The 26,604-nt window shown below is 36.2% G+C and overlaps 1 protein-coding gene across 1 annotated transcript in view; it reads left to right on the top strand.

The window, feature by feature from the left end:
* Window positions 1–26,604, top strand: part of EPHA6 (EPH receptor A6) — a 497,763-nt gene that overhangs the window by 231,023 nt on the left and 240,136 nt on the right. Inside the window, exon 4 of the mRNA XM_062003218.1 lies at window positions 24,190–24,345. Within this exon, the coding sequence (XP_061859202.1) occupies window positions 24,190–24,345 (156 nt within the window). The remainder of the gene's footprint in view (window positions 1–24,189; window positions 24,346–26,604) is intronic.

The following is a 26,604-nucleotide window of genomic DNA, read 5'->3' as shown; positions in this document are numbered from 1 at the left end:
CAATACTGCATAGGTATTATATATCATATGAAGAATATAAACATTAGATATCATAAGAATGAGACAAGTCTCAAAATAATAGTTACATTATAAGTAAAACAACTTTTTGTAGGTGGAAGTTGTCTAGAGTTTGTTCTCTCTATACTTCATTTTTCACAATTTCTACTTCAATTTTTGGAGGACAAAATGTATACTCTTGCAAATATTCCCCTACAATTCTTTGCACATTTCTTGTGTATCCTCTGTTCCCATGGAAAAAACTTTGATAAAAACTGCAATGAATTAATGAAAGTCATTTAACAGAAACTTGGATTTTTGATCTCATGCATTGAGACTCTTCATCAGTAATGAAAAATGTAGGAGCTGGGTGTTTATAGATACATTTGTGTTTATGCTTATATGGCTAGAAGGATGTATGTTTGGAATGTGCTTTTCATCTACTGCAGCTACAGGTTTTTGAGGAACAGTTTGAGCAGCCAAAGCCTGGAAATGTCAAGACTTCTGCTCTCCCTTTCCTCAAGAAGCCTGCAGTAAAGCTGAAGTCAATTATGTGTTGCCAGATTTCCCTGTATTTTTCACTCTGTTTTGTCAAATTTTATGAACAGTACTGTATTCTCGTACTTAAGTGTTGGTGCAGCTTGCAGTGCTCATCTATGAGTGGTATGGCTGGCTAAACGGAGTGATCACTAATCTTGTAGCTAATTCTTGTTCAGAATTTTTTTTCCAAGTGAGAGATTGCTTTCCTCAATAGTAATACTTACTTTCTCTCATATAATTTGGTTATTTCAGTTTTATTCTGGGAATACAGAACCTCAGTCCGTTTAATGGAGACAAAAACACTGATAATCTTCTAATTCTTTCCCCTGATGAAGTCTACACAGCAAATTCACCTCTTAACTTCTAAAAGTTGTTGTAAGGTACCTCTGACCTCAGTCAGCCTATCAGAGCTTAAGTTGTTCACAGCCTGGGATCCCCTGCAGTTCTTTAGGACAGCTAGTAGGAAAACAGGCAGGTTGTTGCAGGTTTGTTACAACTTCTTTTTTTTTTTTTTATTTTTTCCTTTTTTTTTTTTTTTTTTTGGCTAAAACATCCATTATCTGAAACGATTTTTTCCCTGGAAAAAACTATTTTGGTGGTAAATTGCTGATCTGCTCTAAAAGCCACCAGCAGGAGAGGTCACTCTATCAGTTTGGCAGTCTTATTACACAGCTATAGCTATGGTCCTCTGAGTCACAAGCATTCATTTATGTGAATTGATTTCATGAGAAAACAAGTACACCCTAATGGATATAATGCCTCAACTAGGAAACAAGACAGCAGAATCTGAGTGCCAGTGATACAGACCAGGTATCTACAAAGAGCACGACACGTTTAGAAGGAGAAGTATACCTGTTTGGAAATACACCCTTCTGACTGAGAACATATCTAGGAGCTTCATAGTTACAACTGTTGTGGCATGGAGCTGTCTCAGGGACAACCTGATTCTTAGTTAGAAATTGTGCTAATTTTCTTTGTAATAAGACTGGAATCTATTATTTTCTCCTAAAGATAGACTCTTAAAAGTGAATAGGAGAATGAAATATGACAAAATTGGTTTAACTACTAATATCAGTAGATAGGATAGAAGACAAAGGAAGCAGATCTGATGTTTTAAGATTTTTTTTTTTTATTTTGAGAGCTTTTTTTCTAACAGGTCCTGTATCTATTTGGAAAAATAGAAAACAACTTGCCACATTGAAAGTCTTTTAATATTTTAAATCATGTGTGATTTTTCTCATCTGACAGTGTTACCAGCTTAGTCTGGCAGCAGAGCTTATAAAAATCCTGTCTCCTCAGCACTGTGAATTTGTTCACATTCTAAACTTCAGGTTTTATTAAATTAACAAATCAATAGCTAAAAGGATCAATGGATTCAGTACCAGCTGGTTTAATCTCAGCAGAAATGGATTGCTGCCAAATTCCATCTTGCTGTTTAAATTGATTCAGCCAGACACCTTTTGCTCAAAAAGTCAATTGTGCTGAAAGAAAAGCATTTTATTTTAAAGTTATATATAAGATTGGTAGTCCTTTGTGCATGTGTGTGCATGGACACACACAGACACGTACACTAGCACCATTTTTAAAGTAAGCCTAGAAAACAGAAGTTGTTTAACTGAAAACACCTTCTTATAGGTCTTTTTATGGAAAACTGGTACTGCTGTTTTGTAAAAATGAAAAAGTATTTACTTCTTTTCCTGTTTATGTATTGTAGATTTTTTGTTCTACATCGCTAAGAATTTGATACTGCTTCTTCTTTTCTCAGTCTGTTGTATATGTACAGTATAGATCATTTCCTTTTAATCTCTGAATGCCAAATGAAAGAGCTAAGTACATACTGGGCACTTTAATATCCTTATCACACACCATTAGACACTAATGTACTATAATAATGATCTTGATAATTGCTCTCTCACCTCACAGCACACCTGTGACTCGGAAAATACATTTTCAGATCTTTTTCTTTTGTACAAATTAAAACTACTTATTAGTACTGCATAATGAAAATTCTGCTATTAATGGTGAATGGTGAACATATAAAGTACCATATGTAGAACTGTAATTTAGATGGGCATGAAACATTAGAAATTCCACTGTTCGATGATGCTAGACTTTGGAGAAATGGATAGTACAAAAGTTCATAAAATTCTGAACATTTAAGATACAGTAAATAGTCTGGATCACTTTTTCCAGAGTCAATAGTTTGCTCCTTTTTTTTTTTTTTTTATGTTAGCAAATTGTTTATGGTTGATTTAAAATGTCATAAGTTATAGAACTTGTTTATCCTTTGGGAGAGTGTTTCATAGCTGACTAGATATTGCTATCTAAAACCTATTTCCTATCAACTGAACTACACTTTTTCCTTTTTTTTCTTTTTTCTTTATTTAACTTTATGCTGTGACTCCACTAACCTATCACCCACCTTATCCTCACTGATTACCTCTTCTGTGTGTTTATATGCTCTACATATTCATACGTTATTTTTGTCCTCTTCTGAAGTTTGCAGCTTAGCCAAACTCCTTATATTTAACTGTTTTAACTTTCGTTAGTTTCTACAGTTTCTTTCGTACAGTTTCTACAGTATATCCTCCTTGTTGGTTTTCTTTGAAATAATCCCAACTGCTTAAGCTCTTTCTGGGAAAAGGGATTCTCAGAAATGCATATATTATTGCAGATAAAGTATCTTCAGAATTATCCATCAAAGTTTCTTGCTCAAGGTTGCAATTATGCACTTACCAATGATCTTCTCAAAACCTCTGGTTATAAACAAGCTTATTTTCCTGTAATTTCTCACACTTTGATTTAGTGTTCCTGTTTTTTGTCACTCACAAATGTTAGTTTCAGAATGTTTATTTTCTTAATTGTTTTTCTTAGATATATTAGATAAAATTGATCTGCTCATATCAGGCCTCATGATTTGTGGTATCGTTCAGAAAGGAGAATTTGCAAAAATATCTATATATCTAACTGAGAGAAGGAAAGCAGAGAGCTTAAATATGCTTCAAAAGCTTCATATCAGGTTTTTTCATATGTGGGCAGATTATTTTATGCATTATTCTAAAACATGATAGAATTTTTTAGAAGAAACATTTTTTGTTGAAGAGTTGTCTGACGTTAAACTAAAGTTCCACAATATGTATACAAGTAATGCTTAGAAGTCCAAGATTTTTTTTCTCCTCTAAGTATGTGTACTTTCCACTCATTTTTAAGAGCAGATTTGAATATTAATTAATATTTATTTTAATGGCAAAACCAATATGATATTGTAACTGGTCATTCCAGGGCTGATTAGAAATGGGAAATTAATAAACATTCTTAACTAAATAATGGAGTATCCCATAAGAGGTAGATTAAAAAACCAACCAAACAAATACTAGTCTTAAAACAGATATGAGGAAGTTGTGCTTGGCTCTGCCAAATGTGAAAGTCTTCCTTTTTTCTGTTCTTGCATGACACACAGAGAAGGCCTTCCAGCAGTCTGAGGCTAGTCTTTGAGTGGCAACCTTCACCTGCTTCAGCCTTCCAGCATGCTGTTGCCTAAGCAGTATGAGAGGGACAACAGTATCTCCCATCCTTCCATCTCTTCTTAGGGGCCTAATTGAGTTGGAGTCCCGTTTACTCACTAAGCACATCTGGCATTTATTCAATAAGATTAAAGTTTGTTAACCTTTCTTCTTTATTTACCTAATTTTGCTTCAACTGTTTCTACTTTTGGCACATCAATTAAATGTGTTGCAAGGTTTTTTTTTCCTTTTCAAAATAGAAAGTGACACAGAACATATTTTGTATCTTCTCTAAGATTTAGGAACACCATTTTTCTATAGGATATCTTCCCCAACAATCCCATCACATGATGGCTACTTTCCATTCCAACCTCTCCATTTCTCCCAAAACCAAAACTGTTGAATCTGAAATGAGAGAAAAAAATGTGTAGTGAGCATGTTATTATTGTATCTTCTCTGCAAAATCTGCATCCTTACAAGATTCAAAGTATTTCTGCCTATTCCCTGTTAAACCTTCTTAGATTTGATATTTTCCTGTCAGGAGTTTTGTTCTCTTATTTCTGCGTGTTATCTAAAATCAGCTTTTCCTTTGATCTCTTATCCCTACCTTTACTGCGTTCTAAGGCTCAGTCTGTCTCTGAGATCACAGAAAACTGCATAAGGAATGCATCGCTTCTGCCATGGCATGACTCCGACATTTCTCTTTCAGAGACAGTGCTGTGCTATCTAGCTCAGGTCATCAAGACCTGAACCCAGGACAGAAAGTAAATTCATTCTCTATCCATATGACTGTTACCAAGATCTCATCCCTCTACTTGTCTGTGATTCTTCTGGGAATTTCTTTCATACTCATATAGTGGCTAAAAAGGAGGGATTTGGGGCTCCTTTTCAATTCCCTGCCTCATTCTTGGGACTTATCTGGTCTCTGCCTGTCTTTTCACTCTATAGCCAAAAGACGCCGGCTACATGTTTCTCCACTGCCCAGATATTTTGAGCATTTCTTGATTTCAAATAAAATGCCAGAATCCCCTCAAAAAGGCTTCCATATTTTGACATGCATTATAAGGCAAACTGGTAGCTTGACTCAACTCAGATAACTGTAAGGAATAAAATACAGTTGTCTGGCTAACATAACCATGTCTGGGAACATAACAGTCAATTGCCTACCACAAAGCTGTTTTCCAAAGGGTTACCCAAAGGCTTTGGATTTCTCCCTGTCCAGACCTGAATTTATTTTCCTGTTCTTCCTCACTCTCTCTAATTTTGGCAGTAGCAAGTTAAACAATGGACAGTGTCAGAGTTGGGCTCCATGAGATGAGAGAGTAAGACAATATGTCCTTTATTTTTCCCGCTGCTGTATATAGACAGTTACCACAGTTAGCTACATCTGCCTTCTCAAATCCCTTTATTTTTGAAGAGTCAAGAGACATTAAGACAAATTAATTTTGATTTCAAAGCTGACATTTTCAACCTCACTTCACGCTACCTTTGCTTGAAGGTACATCTCATGGTTCACAGTGAGCAGCATGGGCACAGAAAACCTCTGTTTCACCCAGTGACAAGGCAGGAAATGTCAGAGACACCTGTTGATAGTCAGGTTGATAGAATGTATGCACACCTCCTAGAAATTTTCCAATCTTCCCACTGAGAAAAAAAAAGACTACCTTTCCATGAATGTCCTAGGACCTTTTGTGACAGATCTCAGACGTCTCAGAAACATTACTAACAGCGCTATTGCTTTGGGAATTTTGACCCACTCCCAACCTTCTATCCTCATGAAAATGTGCAGAAAAAAAAAGATACTGTTCTTTTTTCTGTTTCCCTCATTTTTGCCTCCTTAATGTTTTTGTACAAGTTTGTGAAAGAGATCTCACTGTGATTATTTCCCAGTGCTATTGGGAACACAGTATTGACACTTGTTTTCAGAAAGCTGAATGCCTATATGTGCAGATTCATGGTGATGACAGCAATTGCAACACCATCATTTCAGAAGTGGTCATGTTCTGCAGAGAGCAGAGCATGGTGTGTTTCCTTCACCTTGTTGTTCAAATTGTCAATACTAGCACCTAGCAATTCTCTTCACTCACCCCAATCCATCACAGTATTTCAGTGGGATGGAGAGTGGCAGGCAATACAATGTCTCCTAGAATATAAATTGTTTCCTAATTTGTTTTTCTCTAAGCCATTATTTCTTGTGCGATGGTCTTCTCCCAGGTGTTTTAGGCCTGTCAATCAGTTGTTGCAGGCACTTGTTTTGCTTTTACAGATTGTGGTATCTTTGGACCTGGCAGTTATAAAGTGAAACACCTAGCAGCTGTAATGTCACGTTAAACCCAAGCAAAATGCAAAGCTTGTCACAAACAAAATCTAAAACATAAACTACATTAGCAGAAGGGCAAACTGTTCCATTCCAGGATGTAGTTCAGTTCCCTGGATGCTGATGAAAGAATGCTCTGAGCTTCCTGATCACTGGTGGAAAATTAGTTTCTATGAGACATTAATAGAATAGGGATGTCTCTGCCTTCCATGTCACACCAGAGAATTCTGAAACAGTTACAAGAACTTCTAAGCTTCAGTACTGCCTGTATCTGCATCACAGATATTTGGCTTATAGCTGTGCTTTCTGTGCTTTTGCTAGAAGTTACATTTACTTTTTGCTCATGTCCTGTAAGCCAACAGAACAGTTACTGGCTGATCACTTTCCAGGTAATCAGCTTGTCCAAGAGGGATTGGTATAAGTTCTGCTTCATTTTTGTGTAGGTCTCTGAAGAAACTTCCTTACAACACAAGAGTACTCAGCAAGCCACCAGTGCTCATGCACTGAATTCAGTCACAGGGAATTTTATGATACGACTGGCTACATAATCATCAAACTGAGATAGCAAAAAAAAATAATGCTTAAAAAATAAAACCACTAGATTATATAATAGTAAATAAAAATCAAATATCACTATCTGGTATACGGTGAAAAAAAATTAAGCTAGATGGTAATTTATCAGTGTCAATTTAGGTTGGCTATTTTCTTAGCAGAGTCCAATTAATAGTCTGTGCTACTGCTTACTTGCAGTGTCCTGGTCTCTGCCTGTACTGACAACACGAAATAATCTCTCTCTCTTTCTACTGTTTTCACTGTCCTTTGGTTCATAAGACTCCATCAACTGTACCTTCCTTCCTGACCATGAATGCTTTAACCACAGGATGCATCTTCTGCAAGTTCACAATAAATTCGCAATTACCTACTTGAATAGTGAAAATAGTTGCTGATCTGTGTTAGTACATTTCAAAATGGCTGCAAAACTAAGGGTTACGGTTAGCTAGGGGTTAGGCCTTATATATTATTATATATTTATTATTTGGTTTGTGCTGTATCACCATCTGAACAGGCCTCTGAAGTTTGACAGCTGGGCACATTAATGTACATATAAGTGTTCCCACGAGTTGTCTCATACAAAGGAAATGCTGACAGTTGACAGGTGGTTTTCTTCAGTGAGAAATACTAATAAATTTTGTTTGTTTCTATTCTCTCCACTCTATTCTGGGTAGAGTTTGCAGTCAGTAAAAGACTCAATTTTTCCTGTAATACCTTTTTTCCTTTGAGGTCCAAGGGATCTGTCAGTCAGTTCTGATCAGATCAGTTCTGGTTTTGTGTGCTTTACTTGAGCTTAAGGTGGCAAATAAGTAGGGAAAAAAGGGACTCCATGTCCCTTGATGCTGCGAAGTTTTAGGCTCTTGGCCTGAAAAACCAGACTCGAAGTCTGCAACCCAGACTCTAAGTCTGAAAAACCCAGGCTCGAAGCCTGAAACCAGGCTCGAAGCCTGAAACCAGACTCTTAAGTCTGAAACCAGACTCTAAGTCTGAAACACCCAGGCTCAAAGCCTGAAACACCCAGGCTCAAAGCCTGAAAAACCCAGGCTCAAAGCCTGAACAACCAGCTCAAAGCCTACTTCATGCGGCGATCAACCCAGGGTCCGATTCTCAGCTGGGTGGGAAAAAAATCAGTCCTACTCAATGTGAGTGATAGCAGAAATCTTCTTTATTGAGAGCAGGCTCTAACTTAGATACACAGCAGCTTCAAAGCTAGCTCAGCAACAGCAGCTAATAGATTACATTTTCATGTTCATCCTACTTGCGGTTTCTGCGATAAGCAAGCTCCCTCACATTTTCCCATCTTGTTTTTCTCCAAAGTTGTTTTCCACCTTGAGCTGTTAGCTCGTTAGCTGAAAACAGCCCAACCTTGAAGGAGCAGAAAGCGGCCTGCTGTCTACATGACAGCAACTGCTTTAACCATGGCTCTGACTCTGGTCTTGATTGTGCATTAAATTCATATAACTAGAACTCAGATTGCCTTGCCCCATCAGGCCTAACATTATACCCTGGGATCCATGTCCATTCTCCCTTAACCATTCCTCAACACCTTGAGATATTTTAGTAGACCAAGATGAGTGAAAGTAAGATAGAAGCCATGGCACACTGCATCTGAAATAGTTTTCAGATTTTTATAGTATATTAAATCCTGTCCACTGAGCTACTCACATTGAACTTGATGTTATACTTGCCAGATTTTCCTTACCATTAGGAAGGTTCTATTATCTGCTACCAATGTTGGTTTCATTCCATATTTCTGATTAGCGCATAAAAGACCTACCCAGTAGAATGGCAATTTGTCAGTTTAGCAAAAATCCAACAGCTCAGCAGTGGGTCGTTTGGTATTAAGTAATAAAGGATTTGTTTAATAAAATATAATATTTAATAAAACAAAACATAGCACAAACATGAAAAAATGAGTCGAAATTGTAATTAGGAAGCAGCAGCCCACACCTATGAAACTGATCATTGCTTTGAATGTGTAGGCATTGTATATTTTTTTTAATATGCCAACTGCAGGCTATGCTAAAATGCATAACCATCTCTTACAACAGCTTGTCTGGCTGGCTGTGCATAAATTGTAGTAATTCCAGATGTTTTCTTTCTCCACTGTATATCAAACACCTCACCTTTGCTTCTGTACATTTTATATAAAAGATGAGAGACTAATACTCTTAGTGATCATTGAAATATTTTTGTATGCAAACAGATATCCCAGCCTTGAGGATTGTCTTGAGGATTTCAGAGTCTTATCTATGTAGAGGATAACACACAAACAAAAGCATCTCCGTCTTTTTATGGTTTAGGAGTGCCTTTAGAAATCTGGGCAAACTTGTATATGCAGACTCAAGAAGCCATAAAGGGATTACTATTGTTTATGTTGTGAAGAGAGTTCCTTCTTTTTAACTGTTTTTGAAAAGTCAAGTTACTTTTGGAATTCTAGCACTTTGCTACTGCATATAGGAATGAATAATCCAAGAATCTTGACTCCTCACATTTGCCTCAGCAGTGGTACAGTGTCTCCCTAGCCTGTCTCCCAGGCTTCTTGACAGTCACCTTTCACGTATTGTCCTTGGACAGCGCACTCATCTTCATGGCTACAGTACTATACCATATCAAAGCAAGCTCTTAGAAATTCAGATGAGATCTCTTCCTGCTTGCTGGAGGTGACTTAGGACTGCTGCTTCTCAGGTCTTGGAGACAACGTGTCTGTCTTTCCCCGACATTCTGAAGTGTTAATGAATCTAATGAGCATTAGCATTAAGGATAGGGAGATGATTGGACTTGTAATGCAATATCATCATAGAACCATAGAATCGTTTCAGCTAGAAGATACTTTTAAGATCATCGAGTCCAGCCTTTGTCCCAGTCCTATCAACCACTAGACCATTTCCCTACGTGCAACATTCATCCATCTCTTAAACACCTCCAGGGATGATGACTCCACTACCTCCCTGGGCAGGCCGTTCCAATGCTTGATAACCCTTGCAGTAAAGAAATTCCTCCTCATATCCAGCCTGAACTTGGCCTGGTGCAACTTGAGGCAATTTCCTCTTATTCTGTTGTTACTAGGGAGGACAGATCAACCTCCATCTTGTTGCAACTTCCTTTCAGGTAGTGATAGAGAGTAATAAGGTCTCCCCTGAGCTTTCTTTTCTCCAGGGTAAACATCCCCAGATCCTTCAGCCGTTCGTTACGTGAGACATGCTCCAGATCCTTTACTAGCTTGGTAGCCCACCTCTGTATTCTCTCCAGCACCTCAGTGTCCTTCTTGCAGAGAGTGGCCCAAAACTGGACACAGTATTTGAGGTGTGGCCTCACCAAAGCCAAGTACAGGGGGATGATCACCTCCCTCTTCCTGCTGACAACACTGTTCCTGATACAGACCAGGGTGCCATTGGCCTTCTTGGTCACCTGGGCACACTGCTGGCTCATGTTCAGCAGCTGTCAATCAATACTCCCAGATCCCTCTCTGCCTGGCATCTTTCCAGCCACTCCTCCCCAAGCCTTTAGCACTGCTGGGGGTTGTTGTGGCCCAAGTACAGGACCCAGCACTTGGCCTTATTGAAACTCATGGCCCAGCCATCCAGCCTATCTAAATCTCTCTGTAAAGCTTACCTACCCACAAGCAGATCAACACTTCCACTCAGCTTAGTGTCATCTGCAAATCTGCAAAGGATGCACATCCCCTCATCCAGATCATTAATAAAGATGTTAAACAAGAGTGGCCCCAGTACTGAGCTCTGGGAGACACCACTCGTGACCAACCACCAGCTGGATTTAACTCCATTGACCTTGTTGGACCTGACCATCTAACCAGTTTTTCACCCTGGAAAATGTATGCCCATCCAAGCCAAGAGCAACGAATTTCCCTAAGAGCTCGCTGTGGGAAACAGTGTCAAATGCCTTATTAACGTCAAGGTACATTTCAAGCCTGAAACTTCAGTTTTTCACAGACACCACAGGGGTCCTTTTCTCTGCTTTGTTACAACAGTGATGGCTGATAGGGACTCTTTTCTAAAAGCTCTTGTGGAAGTCTTTTTTTTTCCCAAATTGAGAATTGGAAGTTTAAAGTTCCAGATGAGTTGGAAGTGGTGCTGTTTTCTCAGTTCTTGCGGACTCCTTGTGAAAACGTGCAATTTGAGCTTTCAACTAACCCTTGGGATACCTTCCAAAATACACCTCCTGCATCAGCCTATTGGGGCAGGATGCTGAAAGTAGAGCCAGCAACACAGGTGAGGCAGTACAAGGGGAACACCATGTTGCTGAGGTGGCTTACGTAATGTGACCAGCGTGAACTTTTGGTATTTAAGTTAATGTTTGCAGTTAATTTTTTTCTTAATTTCCTGCTCAGCCCTTCAGTTGAGAGGCTGACATTGCAATCTGGAAGCTGATATTCTGGATTTGATTAGACTATAAGGAAAGGAGATTTTTCATCTTCCCACACCTCTTGCCAATTAAGAGTCTCGTAGTTGATTTAAATCTCATTATTCCACAAACACTGTTAAGATTGTGTATACTTCAGTTTTGCATTAGAAAGGAGTGCACAAAGAAACAGCTGTAATATTATGGATTAATTTTTAAAGACTTAATTGGAATCATGAGGATGCTAGAAGCCTTATGAAACCTAACACTTTATATGCCACTAAATAGAGATTGCTTCCAGATTTATATTTCAGCAATATTAAAACATAGTAACTCTCAGGAATCTCCTTTCTGTTGGCTTTTTTCTCTTCTTATGCCTCTTGATAGCTGTGTTAAGTCAGTTTTCTGTCTGTATTTTAAGAGAGTCTGATTTCATTGTTTTCTTCCAAGTGTTACCAAAAGTGACTGGGAATCTAACTGACAAGCCTCTTTGTGTGATGTTTGTATGCCTTGAAAGTTTAGCTATGCAATATAAAATAAATTGATTAGGATCTATTCTGCAAGTACAATATTTATAATATGTGATGGAAGAAAGGGGAAGGAGGGTAGTGAGAGAGAGCTTGTAATTAATTCCTACCGGACACATGCCTGTGTGACCTGATCTAGATTGGACCTGCTTTGACAGGATCATTGGACTAGATGATCTCAAAAGGTCCCTTTCAAACCCTACCATTCTATAATTCTATAAAAAGTATTATAAATTATAGATTTGTAACGAGGTGATATCAAGCTAAAGGTCAGAAATGTTGTGTATGTTTTCCCAGACCAATATAGCCTGTAAATGAAATTGCCTGTAACTCCAGTCTCATGCTTTTCTTAATTGGACTGAGAGTCAAGTTACTCTGTCAGCTGTGATAGATTTGCAATGTGTACATGCAAATCTATAACTGATACAAGACTACTCATATTAATTTATATGTTTTACCTAAGCTGCTGCTTCCTTTGACCCCTAAAACTTTTCTCTTTTTAAGAGTTATGAATCGAATATGAAGAAGTAGATTGTTATTTACTATCCTTAGGTAATATAAGAGAATCTTCTCATTTTAATCCACATTTACATTTCATAACAAAAAAAAAGTTATTGTGTCATATATAATGCCACATTATTCATTATTAATTTTTTAAAAAAATCTCCATTTTGGTTTCTTTCGGTTTTCAAATGAAATGTATTTCAGAAACTTTAAAAAAATGAGAAGAGCAGAAACAAACCCTATCTGTAGTAGTGTAGCATAGTGAACATCTGCTTTCACTAAGTAATCTTATAACCACGTGTGTGAAGTTTTTTGTGCAATCATTAAAAAATTTCAATAGATAATATATGATATTGTGCCCTAATACTCAGAAAAACAGAATGAGGAGGAAAATAGATTCTATAATATAGAAATGTGGGGGAAAAAAAACCAAGGGAAACAGCTTGAGAAGCAAATAAGATTGTGGTAGAAAGAAAGCTCTAAAATTCTTAGAATGTGAAATCAGAAAGGAAGTGAATAAAACAAGTGATCTATGGTATTACTCTAAAATACATGGTATTTGAAATAGTTCTTAAAGTTGCTAAGCAAAGCTGAAATTTATCTGATATGCTGCAATGATCTCAATGATAGGAATGATCATATTAATGACCATACAGTGCGATTAAAATTACTAAATTATAGCTAAAATACTTTCTGAATGCTATGCCAAAAGGGTGACAAATACTTCTATATTTTTCTGAATCTAAATAGTATATAACATAGATATTTGTGATTTTATCTATTAGTTGAAAATGTAGATGGCAAGTATAAGTTACAATATTGTGGCTGAGTTTGTTAACAGAGCTGGCTGTTTGTCCCTGTCCAATTCTCCATCAAAAAATTAGTCTATTAGATAGAAACAGTATCATGACAAAGAAACATGCCAAATGCTACAGTCTGTTTGTATTCTTTTGATAAGTATAGATCACTGAGTTTTACAGCTCAAATACTGAACAACGATAGAAGTAGTGTCTAATTTACTACCAGAATTGTAGACCCTGACCTTTGTCTCCTAGTCATTTTGCTCACAGTATGATAAACGTGAATGTAAGTTAAAAAAAAGGTGAAAATTGACCACATACAAGCAATCTGCCATCCCCAATTGTAAAATAAATGTAATGTTAACTGCTAGAAGGCTAAGACACAACCAGAGTCCACAGTCCAGTGAATGACTGAATAGCTTTCTTGTTTCCTGTCATGTGTCTACACTCATTTGAGTGTTAGATATTTATTAACTCCAAAAGCAACTATCTTGAGCACTTCTTAATGAGTGTTTTAAAGGTGAAATAGAGTTAAACTTCATTAGAATTAAATTCAGTCTGATGATAAATTAGTTTGCAGCATTAGTAGTTGTGAGTACTGTAGACTATGTAATCCCAGTTTTGAATTTATTTTTCTTTTCTTTTAGAGATTATTTCAGATATGTCTGAACATCTGTTATTTAAAATTATATGTATAATTTCTTGCCAGTTTTTTTCTAATCTATGATTGCCCTGAAACACTACCAACAATGCATATGGATATTACAAAATTTGGCCATTTTGTTTTCAGAATTAAACTGTCATTTGAATGTACACATTTAAAAATAACAGAATAGCATAGTTACACAATGCTACTTGACTGATGCCAGTAACTTCATAAAGAACTTTTTAGTTAGACAATCTGTAGTTAAAAGGTCAAATTTATGCCAAATATATCTCCAATTGTATATTTGCAGCTGTGGAGAGATGTCAAACTGGAAGAAACAAAACCAAAAAAGGCATACATATTGAAGGCATATACATATGAAAAAGGCATATATTGAAGTTCATATCAATCCAAATGCAGCAGTGGTGATGGGTTTGGAGAAGTTGGCAATGTTAGGTTACGAAATAAAAAAGTTACAAGAATCTTGATGTCAAGACCATTGGGAAATTTGTTGGCTGACTTACCATTATTTCTTTTGAGATGAATATATATATCTGTAAAAACAGGAATAACAAAGCAGAAATGCATGCACTCCCTGTATAGATCATTCAAATATGTGACTGAGCTGACAAAGACTTACTGAAAAAAAGTTTGTACTTTTTTTTCTTATGTCATTTCTGTTACTATTCATCTGTCTACACTATCTACACTACTCTCTGCCATTTCATATAATACTAGTTGTAATATGTGTTAGTCCACACTTTATACCAGAAAACTTTAAAGCATGTATTTTTTTTTTTTAATAAAACCAGTTTCTAACAAAACAGTTTAGTATTGTTAGACATTCATTGGTAAGACGAGGTTGCAGTCCTCACATAACTCCAAGGCTTCACTTAAACATTGCTTTTCACTATTCTTGGCCAGTATTCTTGCTCTAGAGGAAGCAACATGCAGTAGATTCAGTGAAGGTAGTCATAAATGTAATTATGTAAATACAGTTCAGTACTTATGGGGCTAAGTACTGCGATTGGTTCTCCATGGATGCTGGGGAAAGGGAAAGGAAAAAGAAAGCTTGAATGGACTAGTTACAGAATTTTATGTGCTGCTTCCGCGGCAAAAAAAAAGGGCTGGAAATATTATAATGGCAAACATTGTTATTGAGGTGAGCAACAAATGAATGTAGTTGCTTACTCTGATCATTAGCTATAATTAAGGAACAGTTTTCTGAAAAATTGACTAATATTTGAACACACAAAAATAAAGACCTTTTGTGTTGAAATCAATGTCAGTATGGCTAGTGACGTTTCTGAGGGCAGAATCTATCATTAAATGGGCCTGTATTTTATAGGCAGCCACTAATTGTGTAGTAAATTTAAAAAAACAAAACAAAACAAAAACCTACAGTTATTTTAATCTCAAATATCATAGGCTTGTACTAGATAATAATATAAACTGGACATTTAAATGGATGGAGAAATTTCATAATATGATATATGCACTTAAAATACTTGGACTGCAAGTTGGTGAGTTTTATTAAAATAATTTTATGTGATACATTGACAGCCACATTGATGATCAGTATTTTAATATTGTGTATATTGCTGACATGAAATGTGACTTTATTCAGAAGTACCACATTGTATTGCTCCCTGGCTACAATAACGATAAAGTAGAATCAAATTATTCAATATTTAGTACAGTAATGTAGAAGATGCAAAGATATGTTTGAAAGTTTAATAACCAAGAAGATTATTTTCCTGTGACACTGGAAGCACTCAGAGATAATACAAAATAAAATAATGTTTGGTTCACACAGAAGCATGAGAGCTTAATTTTCAGTGTTACTGAATACTGTAATTCAGAGTTGAAGTAGTTTGGGAGTCACTAATCATGTTTAGTGTGTTTAAAAATCAAGCTCGTGTGGTTTTCTACAAACATATCAGAAAGGATTCTGTTTTATAGATGAAATATCCAATTAATAAGAACATTTCAGCTTTTTTTTTGCATCAGAAATTGCACACCTATAGTATTACCTATCTGTTGCTGGACATTTATGTATTCCCCATGATTGCAATAATTTTGCTTGTGTGCACCAACTCCTGACTTGCACGTGCAAATAAAGCAGGGACTTTAGTAAATTTCACATGCAAATCTGTACTTGCATGTATAGTCTTATTGATCATAATTAAAATCTAAGACTATTTTTGAGCCTCTCTTTTTATAAATTGGATGCTATAAAGTATTTCTTAAAGTGAATTAGATCATATTCTCATTGTTATGATTTCTTCCTAATTATAATAATGTAAAAGAGATGATTACACAGAGAAAAAAAATGCATAGCTTTAGTTGATCTATTATTAAAGCAATTGTTTTTGTGAACCTAAAAAATAAGCCTTGAGATCTTAAATCATTAAAAACTACAGTCTTATAATAAGACTATCACAAGAAATGGTATCCTTGTAAATAGTGACTGCACTGTTCTTCAGATTTTTATTGTTAATAACTGCCTGTAAGAGAATTAGATTTCTTCAAGGTATGCCTTCTCTAGAAAGCTGTTCTACAGTTTTGTAATACCGTAATAAGTCATATCAGGGAGAGCTTTCAGTGCATACCTTCAGTATGGTCGGAGACATGACACTGAGTGCTATTAATTATTTGAGAAGTGTGCTGGTAACTCACTATTCTTATACAGAAAATCAGTCTGACCTGATGCCAGCCAGCAAATGTCATTGTGAGAACTAGCAGGCTGGAAGTTTTGGTGCTTGTCAAAAGTTGAAACCTTACAGCTTCAGAAAAATTGCTTCCAAAAACAAGCACCTGTGAAACAAATGAAATAACTGCTGTCATAGGAAATAATTAACTCAGGATAGCAGCTTAATTTGTTATGAACTGAGAAAAGTGCTTCTGCAGATTCAAATGATCTGTTCTCGGACACATAATAGAACAAAAAATGGGCAAAAAAAAGATAAGATAGAGATATCAGTTTACTGTATCAGTAGAAGGGACAGAAGGGAGATTTTGTACATGTATCTGGTAGGAAGCACTTTGTAACAATAGGAGATATTTTTCTATCATTTAGTTATGCTTAGATCAAGAGATGATGATTTTATAGCTCTTGTCACCACTCTGAGAGGGCTCTTTTTTAACATTCCAATAGACAAAAATCATTTTGAAAGTCAACTCCATGTTGGCCAGTGCCTGAACATGGTACTAGGGAAAACCTTACAAACCATAGAACAGAAATTTTCTTGAGCTAGACAACACAGCTAGCCATACCACTCTGTATCAAGAGATCCATCTTTTTATGATTATTGTGAAACTAGAAGGAAAAACAAAAAAAAAGAGGAAAAAGAGGAGGTCATAGCTTAAACGAGCTTGATTCAGCAGCATTGCAGAGCATAGCTACAACTGTAGCCTAACCCCTATTTCAACTTTCCTTTATGAAAAGTAATTTGATATGCTGAACAGCTCCCAGCAATGTTAAATATCCTACTTATGTGCATTTATGATACACCGTCCTCTGTCTTCCATATTGCTTTAGTCTGAGGACTACAGCAGCAATTTCCTTCTTTTATTTTTGGTGGTAAAGAAAACTACAGAAGAATCTGTCCTCTTCAAAAATGCAAGGATGGCTGTGCCCCTGCAACATGCATCACATAGGAGCTTTACAGTGCTCAAATTCTTCCATTTGGCCTTGGCTTGTAGTTACCCAGAGATTCAAGCATTCTCGCCACTATTCTCACATGTGCCATTGAGCTTTTCTGACTTAGCACTGTCCACCAAAATATGTTCTCTCTTTTATGGTCCTTTGTGTTATGAGTTCCCAAATAAGCCAGGGCAGATAAGTAGAGGAATATTTCTTCTACCTTAGAGATGCTCTGCAGCAAAGATGCTCAGGCGTTGACTACTACAGCTGATTATCTAGTATTTCAGTTTTCAGGATTTGCATGGGTGAAGAATGGTCCTTGGAATTGCTGTTGTTCCAGGTCACTCAGATACTAGATTTTTACTGGACAGGACTGAAGAAATGAAATGTTTCCTTAAAAAGAATTAAAAGGTAGCAAAATGGATTATTAAGATTATCCTTTAAAATGAAGAGGTTTTACAGCTGCTCTGGGCAGATCTGGGGACTCAATGAGTAACTTCTGCCATTTATTCCAACATGGCATTGCCCTGAAGTGTTCTTAGGAATACATTTCTGCTTTTCTAGTTAAAGGTAGTTCCTGGAGATGGCTACTTGGACATACAGTGATCTTTTCCTTCCATTCTTTTCCTGCAGACCTTCCTGTTCCCAGGAGTATATCACAGGAAATTACTTCTCTTCTTTTTTCATTGCAGTCATTTAACTTGATTACAATTTCTATTGTGTTCTTTAATTAGCCAGACTGATTTCTTTTGTTACCTATCCTCCTAAAACACAGTGATATTCCTTTAAAAATTATGCAGTGTAGAAAATAGTATTTATACCATTTTCTTTAAAGATTTATGAAGTCTATGTAATTTTGACTATTCTATGGGGTCTATCCATAAAATATCAACAGAAATAAAGACATATTTGGATATGGAACAGTGCATTTAAGCATGCATACTTCCTACATCAAATAATTTATTAGATTTCAGGGATCCTTCTCAACAAGAGTCAGTAACAGAAAGCAGCAAAAAAAAAAAAGTTGCTTGCCTCTTCAGGGAGGTGCGTCCTATTGTTTTTGTCTCTCTTATTCTGTCACTAATAAAGTACCTCAGTCTTCCAGCCATTTTTTTTTTGCCTGCCATTTCTTCGAGACAGCTTGTCTTTTTGTTCTCAGTTCCACAAATATAACCACAGTGTATTTTTAATTTGTGGCTAATAACAGCCTGCCTATGCATTATTGATGCTTTGCACATCATTGAGACAACTTTAAGACAGTGTGCCAGTTGAGGACCTCCTAGCATCCATGTCCCTGCCACAAACTGCTGACTAGAGATCAGCAAGAGCTATGAAAACTAGGGAAATAGATTCTGCTTTTACCAACTTACAGTAAGTCTTTATGGCCATATACAGTATCTATACAGCACACTTAGGCATATAAGGTTAGGAATCATCGCCACTATAAATAATGCTTTGGTGGCCCAGGTTTGGTAGTCCTACTTAAAAACTGTGAGCAAATTTTGCAAAGGTCATGTGGGATTTTTTAATGCTAATTCCTTGAGATAATACCAGTAATGCTACGCTGCAGTAAATGTGGTAGTGCAGTCTCTGTGCAGTTAAAAACTGGAGTCTTCCCATTCTAATGACTACTATTTTGTTCCCTATGTAGCCTTTATATTGACTCAGATACCTGAAACAAATACATTTCTTTCAAAATCACTGACACATCTTCACTAGTCAGAGGGTAATCATCAATTTCTTCCAGATGGATCTAAGTGACATGAAAGCTAGTTCTGAGAATTAAATGAAAAACAAAGTTTTATTGGTATTGAAAACATTTCCTATCTCTTTCTTTGAGTAGTACTTATGCAATTAGAATCATAGCCTTAAATTCTAGTCTTTTTTTGTTAATACAAAACTGACTTTTTAGTCAAGATGTTTAGCATTCTCTAATTAGCAACACAGAATATACACCTACAGGAAAAATCTATAAGCTGACAAATGCTATAGGTAAGCAAGCTGTGAAAGTATCATTCTGCTTGTGATTAACAATGAGAAGAGCACCAGTTACATGTAGTATTCACTCATCTCTGTTTTGTCTGTAAGCTTAGGGGAAGCCAGAATATGTACAATCTTCTGTCACCAGCAGCAATACGAAAAGCAGCTAAAGCCAGAGTCATTACTTCTCTGTATGCAGAAAGAAAAGTTTAAGAAGATAGTTTATTTTCACACTGCAAAAGCTATTTGAGTCACCTTAGTGGTAAACAATGTGTTTCTCTTTTCTGTTATCAGAAGTCTTTAGTTGCCAACTTAAAAGTCTTTGCGAAGTAGCTGAAAAAGCACCCTAAGTGCAGAGTGCACCCTCAGTTGCACTGGCCTCTGAGCTGCCCCTGAGCCCCTCATAGCCAAAGTCTTGGCAGAGGCATGCATTCTTGAGCCCTTTAGAGGTGGTAACAGCCATAGGCTGACCATGAAGCTCTACACAGGGAAGGGCAGCTTCCCACAGTGTCTTGCACCATGCATGTACCATCTTGTTTGGAACAACTAAAATCATATGTCATTTTAGGCCATAAGTGTACAATGCACCTCTAATTTTTCCAGTCTGATTCAGTACCTCTGCAAATAACATGAACAGTGCTAAACTTTTTCATTTGCTTGATGAATGCCTTCTCCCACTCTCTGCCCAGACCGAGAGGCTGGCAAGCCACTAGTCACTTTCTTTAAGCATTCATCAGAGCTTTGCATAGCAAAATTTCTTTAATTTCTTTTTGTATGCATCTATTTATAATATAAACAAAACTACATGTCATATATTAAACATTAAATAATGAAAATTATATTCATTGCAAAATTTCTATAGTTTAAAAACCTCATAGTCAAATCCTGATAAAGCTGTAGTGAAGCATATTTATATATGTGTTATCTTTTATTAAGCCAATTACACTATCAATGCTTCCATGAATGATCTCTGCTATTTCATTGGAGAAAACTTTATTGTCTGGAATTGTTCATTTAGATACTCTACTAATTACTTAACCATTAAGACAATGTATTATCTTCCCCCAGGCTTTCAAAAAGTCAAATCTCATACAGTTCATGTAATTAGTAATTCACAAAGTCGCTTATGTTAGGTAACAATAGAAATAATAAGAAGCTAGTCAAAGTCTGAGGAACTTGGTTAACATTAAGCATGTAAGTAAGCCTATTGATTGATCCCCTTACAGAGTCATATCCTAATCTTTAGTTTAGATAGTATGTCACTTGAGGACTCTAAAGTTGTTATATCTCAACCTGCAGCCACACCCAGTGATTTACATGCAGTAATGCAGTCTGCAGTCTCATAGCGGGTCATTTACAAACTTGTTTTACAAAACGTTATATATAAATCAGAAATTACAATGGAATGCATATTCCATTGACTTCATTGTGCAATTTTCCTGTAAGGCTGAAATAACTAAGCAATTTTTTTTCTCTTCTTCAGGGTGAAACATCTCTGAAATCATAGCAGTTCAGACATTTCCTAAATGAGCTTTTAAAAACCTGGGTAGTAACTCCAGTGCTTGCACATTTTCCATGTCAAATGGTAAATTTAACAATTGGTTTTGTTAATTGTGCCACAGAAACACAGTATTTGTTAGTACAGTCTAAGCTTAGATAAGTACATCAGCTGAAGTGCTATAGTTCAGATTCATGCTGCATATTCAATGATTTTCAGAGTAACAGTTTACCTTCTTTTACCTTGAATGTTGGCAGTCAGTGCTGAGTTATCCCAAGACTTGAATAATCTCAAGCTTATGACCATGATAAAATAACTTTGTGTTATTGTATCTTGGTTATGAAGGGCTATTTTTTTATTTTCAAGTATCAAATAATCATGATTTTGTGATTTCAAATTTGCACAGGGAGCAGATTATCAATAGCTTTGTAAATTTATCCATAGAAAAGCTTCATAACTTCCTCTGCCTCAGAATTTACAGTACACACTTGACTTGATGGATGAATACATTAGGTCAGCTTCAAAAGAAGTTGAGTATATATGAGTATATGAGTTGAGTATATGAGTATATATATGCTTTCTTTTAAGAGACATACCATATACAAATTACTATCAATACATTCCACATTACCATTTCAGAATTTTAAAAATACTTTTTAAATTTGGAAATTATTCTCCTCGAGTTTTATTTTGGCAAAGTGAAAATATATATTTTGAAAGAGAATGCTATGTTTCTTTTGATTCAAACTGGATTGTCATTTGGAGGACAGAAGGGAAGAAGAAATTATTTCAGAACTGAGAGACATAAATTTCAAAAGTAATAAGGATTTTAAAGAGTTCTCATTTTGCTTTTACTGAAACTATAACTTGATATTGCCAACACTTTAATCAGAAGCTTCTTAGTATTGCACTAAATATATGAAAGGTAACTATTAAAAGCAAGAATTTATTTTTTGTTCTTAGAGAAGCAGGATTTGGGCATGATAAAAGAAAGGAGCATGCAAATGTAGCACCCTTCACCTGCTTTTACCTTACCTCCTTGCCTCCTTCCAGCAAGGCTAAGAGGAGTCAGTGCCTATGGTAGATATCTACAATGCTGCCTTTTTCCATGCACCAAACCTGCTGTCTTTCCAATCAGTAGAAAATCACCACTCACTGTAATCACAATTGTATCAGACCAGTAGCCATTTTCCAAGGGGAAAATCCCTGCTGTTCCTATCCCTCTTATCTCTATCACCAGAAATACTTTTTTTTTTTTCTCACCAGTGGCAGCACGGCAGGATGTCTCCCTAATGTCTATTCAGCAAAGTCAGAAGAAAGCACTGGGAGCACAACTACTGAAATTGTTGGGACAAAATTAGAATAATGGAATCATAGAATGGTAGGGATTGGAAGGGACCTTTAGAGATCATCTAGTTCAACCCCCCTGCAGAAGCAGGTCCACCTAGATCAGGTCACATAGGAACATGTCCAGGCGGGTCTTGAAGACCTCCAAGGAAAGAGCTTTTAAAATTAAGCTTTTAAAATTACATTTGAAAAAGTTGACTTTTGATAGACAATCAACTGTTACTTTTTCAGTCCCATCTTCTCACTCCTTTTCCCTCAGCTACTAGAGAAACTGCTTGCAAGAAAGTGTTTAAGGAAACAGAAGGAAAACTGAATTTTGTGTGTGTTATCTATAAGTTAATCACAGAATCAAGAGATAGTGGTTCATCAGAGAGTTGTTGTCTGGAAGAAGTATGTTTAGGAAGAAAATATTTTAGTCCTGCCTTATCATAGAATTATAGAGTCATTAGAGTTGGAAAACACCTTTAAGATCATTGAGTCTAACCACTAATCTCACATGGCCAAGCCCATCACTAAACTAAACCATATGCCTCAGCACCTCATCTACGCGTCTTTAAAATATCATCAGGGATGGTGACTCCACCACCTCCCTGGGCAGCTACTTCCAATGCTTAATAACCCTCTTGGTGAAAAAGTTCTTACAAACGTCCAACCTGGTGCAACTTGAGCCCATTTTCTCATGTCCTATCATTCATTAGTGGAGGTACAATACTGACCCCCACCTCACTACAAGCCCTTTCCAGGTAATTGTAGAGTGATCATGACTCACTTAATATGAAATGACAGTGAATCCATAAAATGCATACTTTTTAAGGAACATCTCATTTTAATATTATTAATTTGTCTTATTATAAGTGACGGAAGTAGAGCCTACTTCCTCCAATGAAAAGAACTCCCTCAGTGTAAAGAAAATAGTTGTGAACATGTCAAAATGAGAAAAAGTTACATGGATCTTCAAAATTAATATATATAGCAATAGTTTCCATCATACCGCTGGAAGGAATATGAGTCTGTACAGTCTATACATGTTTGAATTGCTCTTGCATTTGTTTCAGTTCTGTTTTCAGGTTGAGACACCAGGAGATAGTAACTGAAATACATGCTGGCATGTGTAAATGTGGTAGCTGACAAGAGAAAGAAAGAAATATCTGTTTAAACAGGAGTAATGAAGTCTGAGGATGGCTTTAAAATAATATTTCAGAATGCAGGCCTGGCAGATTTATGATAAGATTTAATGAATTGTTTCTGCTTTAAAAGCCAGCAAAAAGCATGTAAAGTTGTGCTGTCATTTAGAATGTCAGGGACCCTGTCCTCAGGGCAGGTGTTATCCAGGTTGTTTCTTGGCACAATTAAGAGTAGCCTTCAGGCTTGCATTTGTTTTTGCTAGGGGATATGACATCTTCTTACTACATTTCTGAAGGTGGTTACAGTACCACTACCCAGCTTTTCTTGCCAGCTGGGTACCCAGCTGATATGGCTCTTCTGCCAGAGGCTTCTCAGGGGAATGTACACAAGTCAGACCCATCTATAAATATATAGGAATGGCATCCTTGTCTCATCAAGGCATTGTGAGTGTAAAGATACTAGGCTTTGCAGATCTCTGTTAATTAAGGAAGCCATGTGACTAGCTATCTCCTTTTTATTAGTAGATGAATACATAAAACATAGATAATGTGCTTTTTTTCAGTGGTATTAAGGGAGTAGTTTAGATAACAATTTCAAGCAGCTATGAGGACTATCTGTAAATTTGGAAGCTGTCTCTTCTAATGATTTCCCTTTATATACCAAGAACAGATTTATTTCTTAATTCCATGTATATCAAAATAAAACCAGTGAAGAACAATGTAATCAAAATAGCATGTATATCTAGGTTGGAAGATATCTTCAAAGTAGGTGCATTGTAATTGCATGGAACAGATTTTGATTATGACTAAAACTTTATTAATGAAACTTATCTTCTTGTTTTACAGCTTGCAGGCCTGGATTCTATAAAGCATTTGCTGGAAATGTAAAGTGCTCCAAGTGCCCTCCACACAGTTCGACTTATGTAGAAGCAACTTCTGTCTGTCAGTGTGAGAAAGGTTACTTCAGAGCTGAGAAGGACCCACCAACTATGGCATGTACCAGTAAGTCTGATGACTACCACTGTATGCAATTCTCTTCTGCTATACCTTGTTTATTTACTTTTGTATTTTTAAAAACAAAATGATTGTACATTTTGTGAAGATTTCCATTCAAATTAATCAAAAGAGATTTTAAAAATCAGAATCCGAGCGGCATAATTCTATTTAAGCTAGTTATCCCTAAAAATGCTCACGTTTCTTAGTTTAGTGACTTCATCTTGTAAGTCTGAGAGGTAATACAAGGTGTGTAATCATTGTCATATAGACATTGAGAGAAATAATAATGTTGAGTTTTAACTACCAGTATGCATTTTAAATACGTGAAAATATGCATGTACAAAACTGAAGTCACATAAAGAAAAAAATCTACTATATACTCTGCTGTGTCCTCAGATTTAAATGAAAATTATAAGATAAATAGCATCTCAACACATTCTAATAAAAACAAAATTCTAAAGAAGACAAGAGAATCATAAAAAGAAAGAAAAAAATAGCCAATCAGAAAGAGATATAATTAAACCCTCTTGCATGTCATCTTCTTTTAATGGAAGATTATTCCCCCTTATACAAATATGATCATGTAAATTCATTAGATTTTTTGATAATTTTAAAAATAGAACATTTTGTGATTTTTTACTAGCTTAAATTTGTCATTAAGACAAAACTGGTGCCTAGAAATCTAGGGGCAGAAATTCTGAATCAGATTTTAATTACTTTGATCAGTATGCCTGTGTTGACAAACATAAAGCATAAATTTTCTTTGCAATTAATAAAATATTTCTTATACATTTTCATACATGATTCCTTACTCTGGTTAATTTATTGATTACCAAGCAACTATTTGTGTGTAACCTCAAAACTAGGAGCAACATCAGCATTTAAAAATCTATTGGTTAAATACTAGATTTACATGTAAAATCTTATTATTTAATAAAGATTATTAAAATTTATTTGCAAAATTTTCTAAGATACCTACTTTTCTGTGTCCATTCTAGTACATTTTGTGCCACAGTCCTGCCAAGAGAATTCTAAAAAAATTAACATGTTAAATGCATGAAGTATTTTAACAGACCAAATGTACAAAAAGCTTGAGATAAAACCATAAAAACAAAGTACTCTTGTAATAACCATCAGAATGTATGGTATGTTTACAATGTATAAGTCAGCATCATGCAAAAATAACTGAGCTCACAGAAAGGAGCTACTACTATTAGCAGAATTGAACTACTTCTTGTTCTCATGCTAGTGTATCCAAATGGCACTGAACTACGCAAATTGGGAATACACTAGATAATTTGGAGCTGATTTAAAAAGCTGTAGATGCTTTGTAATCCTGAGGTCATGACATAGACCAAGACATCGTCCATCCACTAAATGGAGTGATGGCCACTAAAAATGACATTCCTCAGGTCCAAGATACTTAGCAGTAAAATGTCTAATCTATCCATAGGGTTTTCAAAGGTGAAAGATAAGTCCCAGTCTTCAGCTACTTAAGGGACAAAGGGTTCAGAGAGGCACCCCAATCTAGTGCACACACTCTACTGTTAGCTTACTTTGAACCAAGACACATAAGCTTATCTTTTGGCACAAAATACGTGATGGAAAAAATGATGGCATTCCAGACTTCCCACAGGAAAATACTGGTTACAAATAATTCTACTCAAATGAGTACCCCAAGCACAGGCCGTTAAAAAGTTAGCCACAGAACTAGCACACATCCCAGGCACTCCTGACAGTTTCATGCTGAGAAGGAGTGTTTCATTCATGCATTATGCAGATGTGGTTTCAGATTACTTATAAGTCAGTGGTTTTTCATCTCCAACAGACAGTTCTTTAAAAAAAAATACATAGTTTTCTGTTTCCATAATTATCTCTCAGGGCAAAATTTTAAGCCCTGCTACCCATTTGTATTGATAAGGTAGAGAGGAGCATGAGAATCCTGTGCCATCAGGGAGCAAGTTACCTACAACACCCCAGCACTTTCCAAAAAAAAAAAAGTAGGTTGCTGAAAGCTGCTTTGGCTGGAAACTATCAGGGAAGACTTGCTGCCAAATCTCTCTATTGTTTCTGAGGATGTTGGCCAAAGCAATCAATTGAGTAGAGGCAGGGAAGAAATCAGCCACAACAGAAATACCAGTGCCCCATCTAACCTCATCTTGGGAGAAATAATAACTGAAGGAGACAGTGAACTGCATTCTAGTTGCTGTCTTACTTCTGGTTCAGTGCCACTATGCATTGCCACTCATTCAGCCTAGACTGCAA

The sequence above is a fragment of the Colius striatus genome, chromosome 1 (assembly GCF_028858725.1).
Source record: "Colius striatus isolate bColStr4 chromosome 1, bColStr4.1.hap1, whole genome shotgun sequence".
NCBI lineage: Eukaryota > Metazoa > Chordata > Aves > Coliiformes > Coliidae > Colius > Colius striatus.
This window is presented reverse-complemented; position numbering and strand designations above follow the sequence as displayed.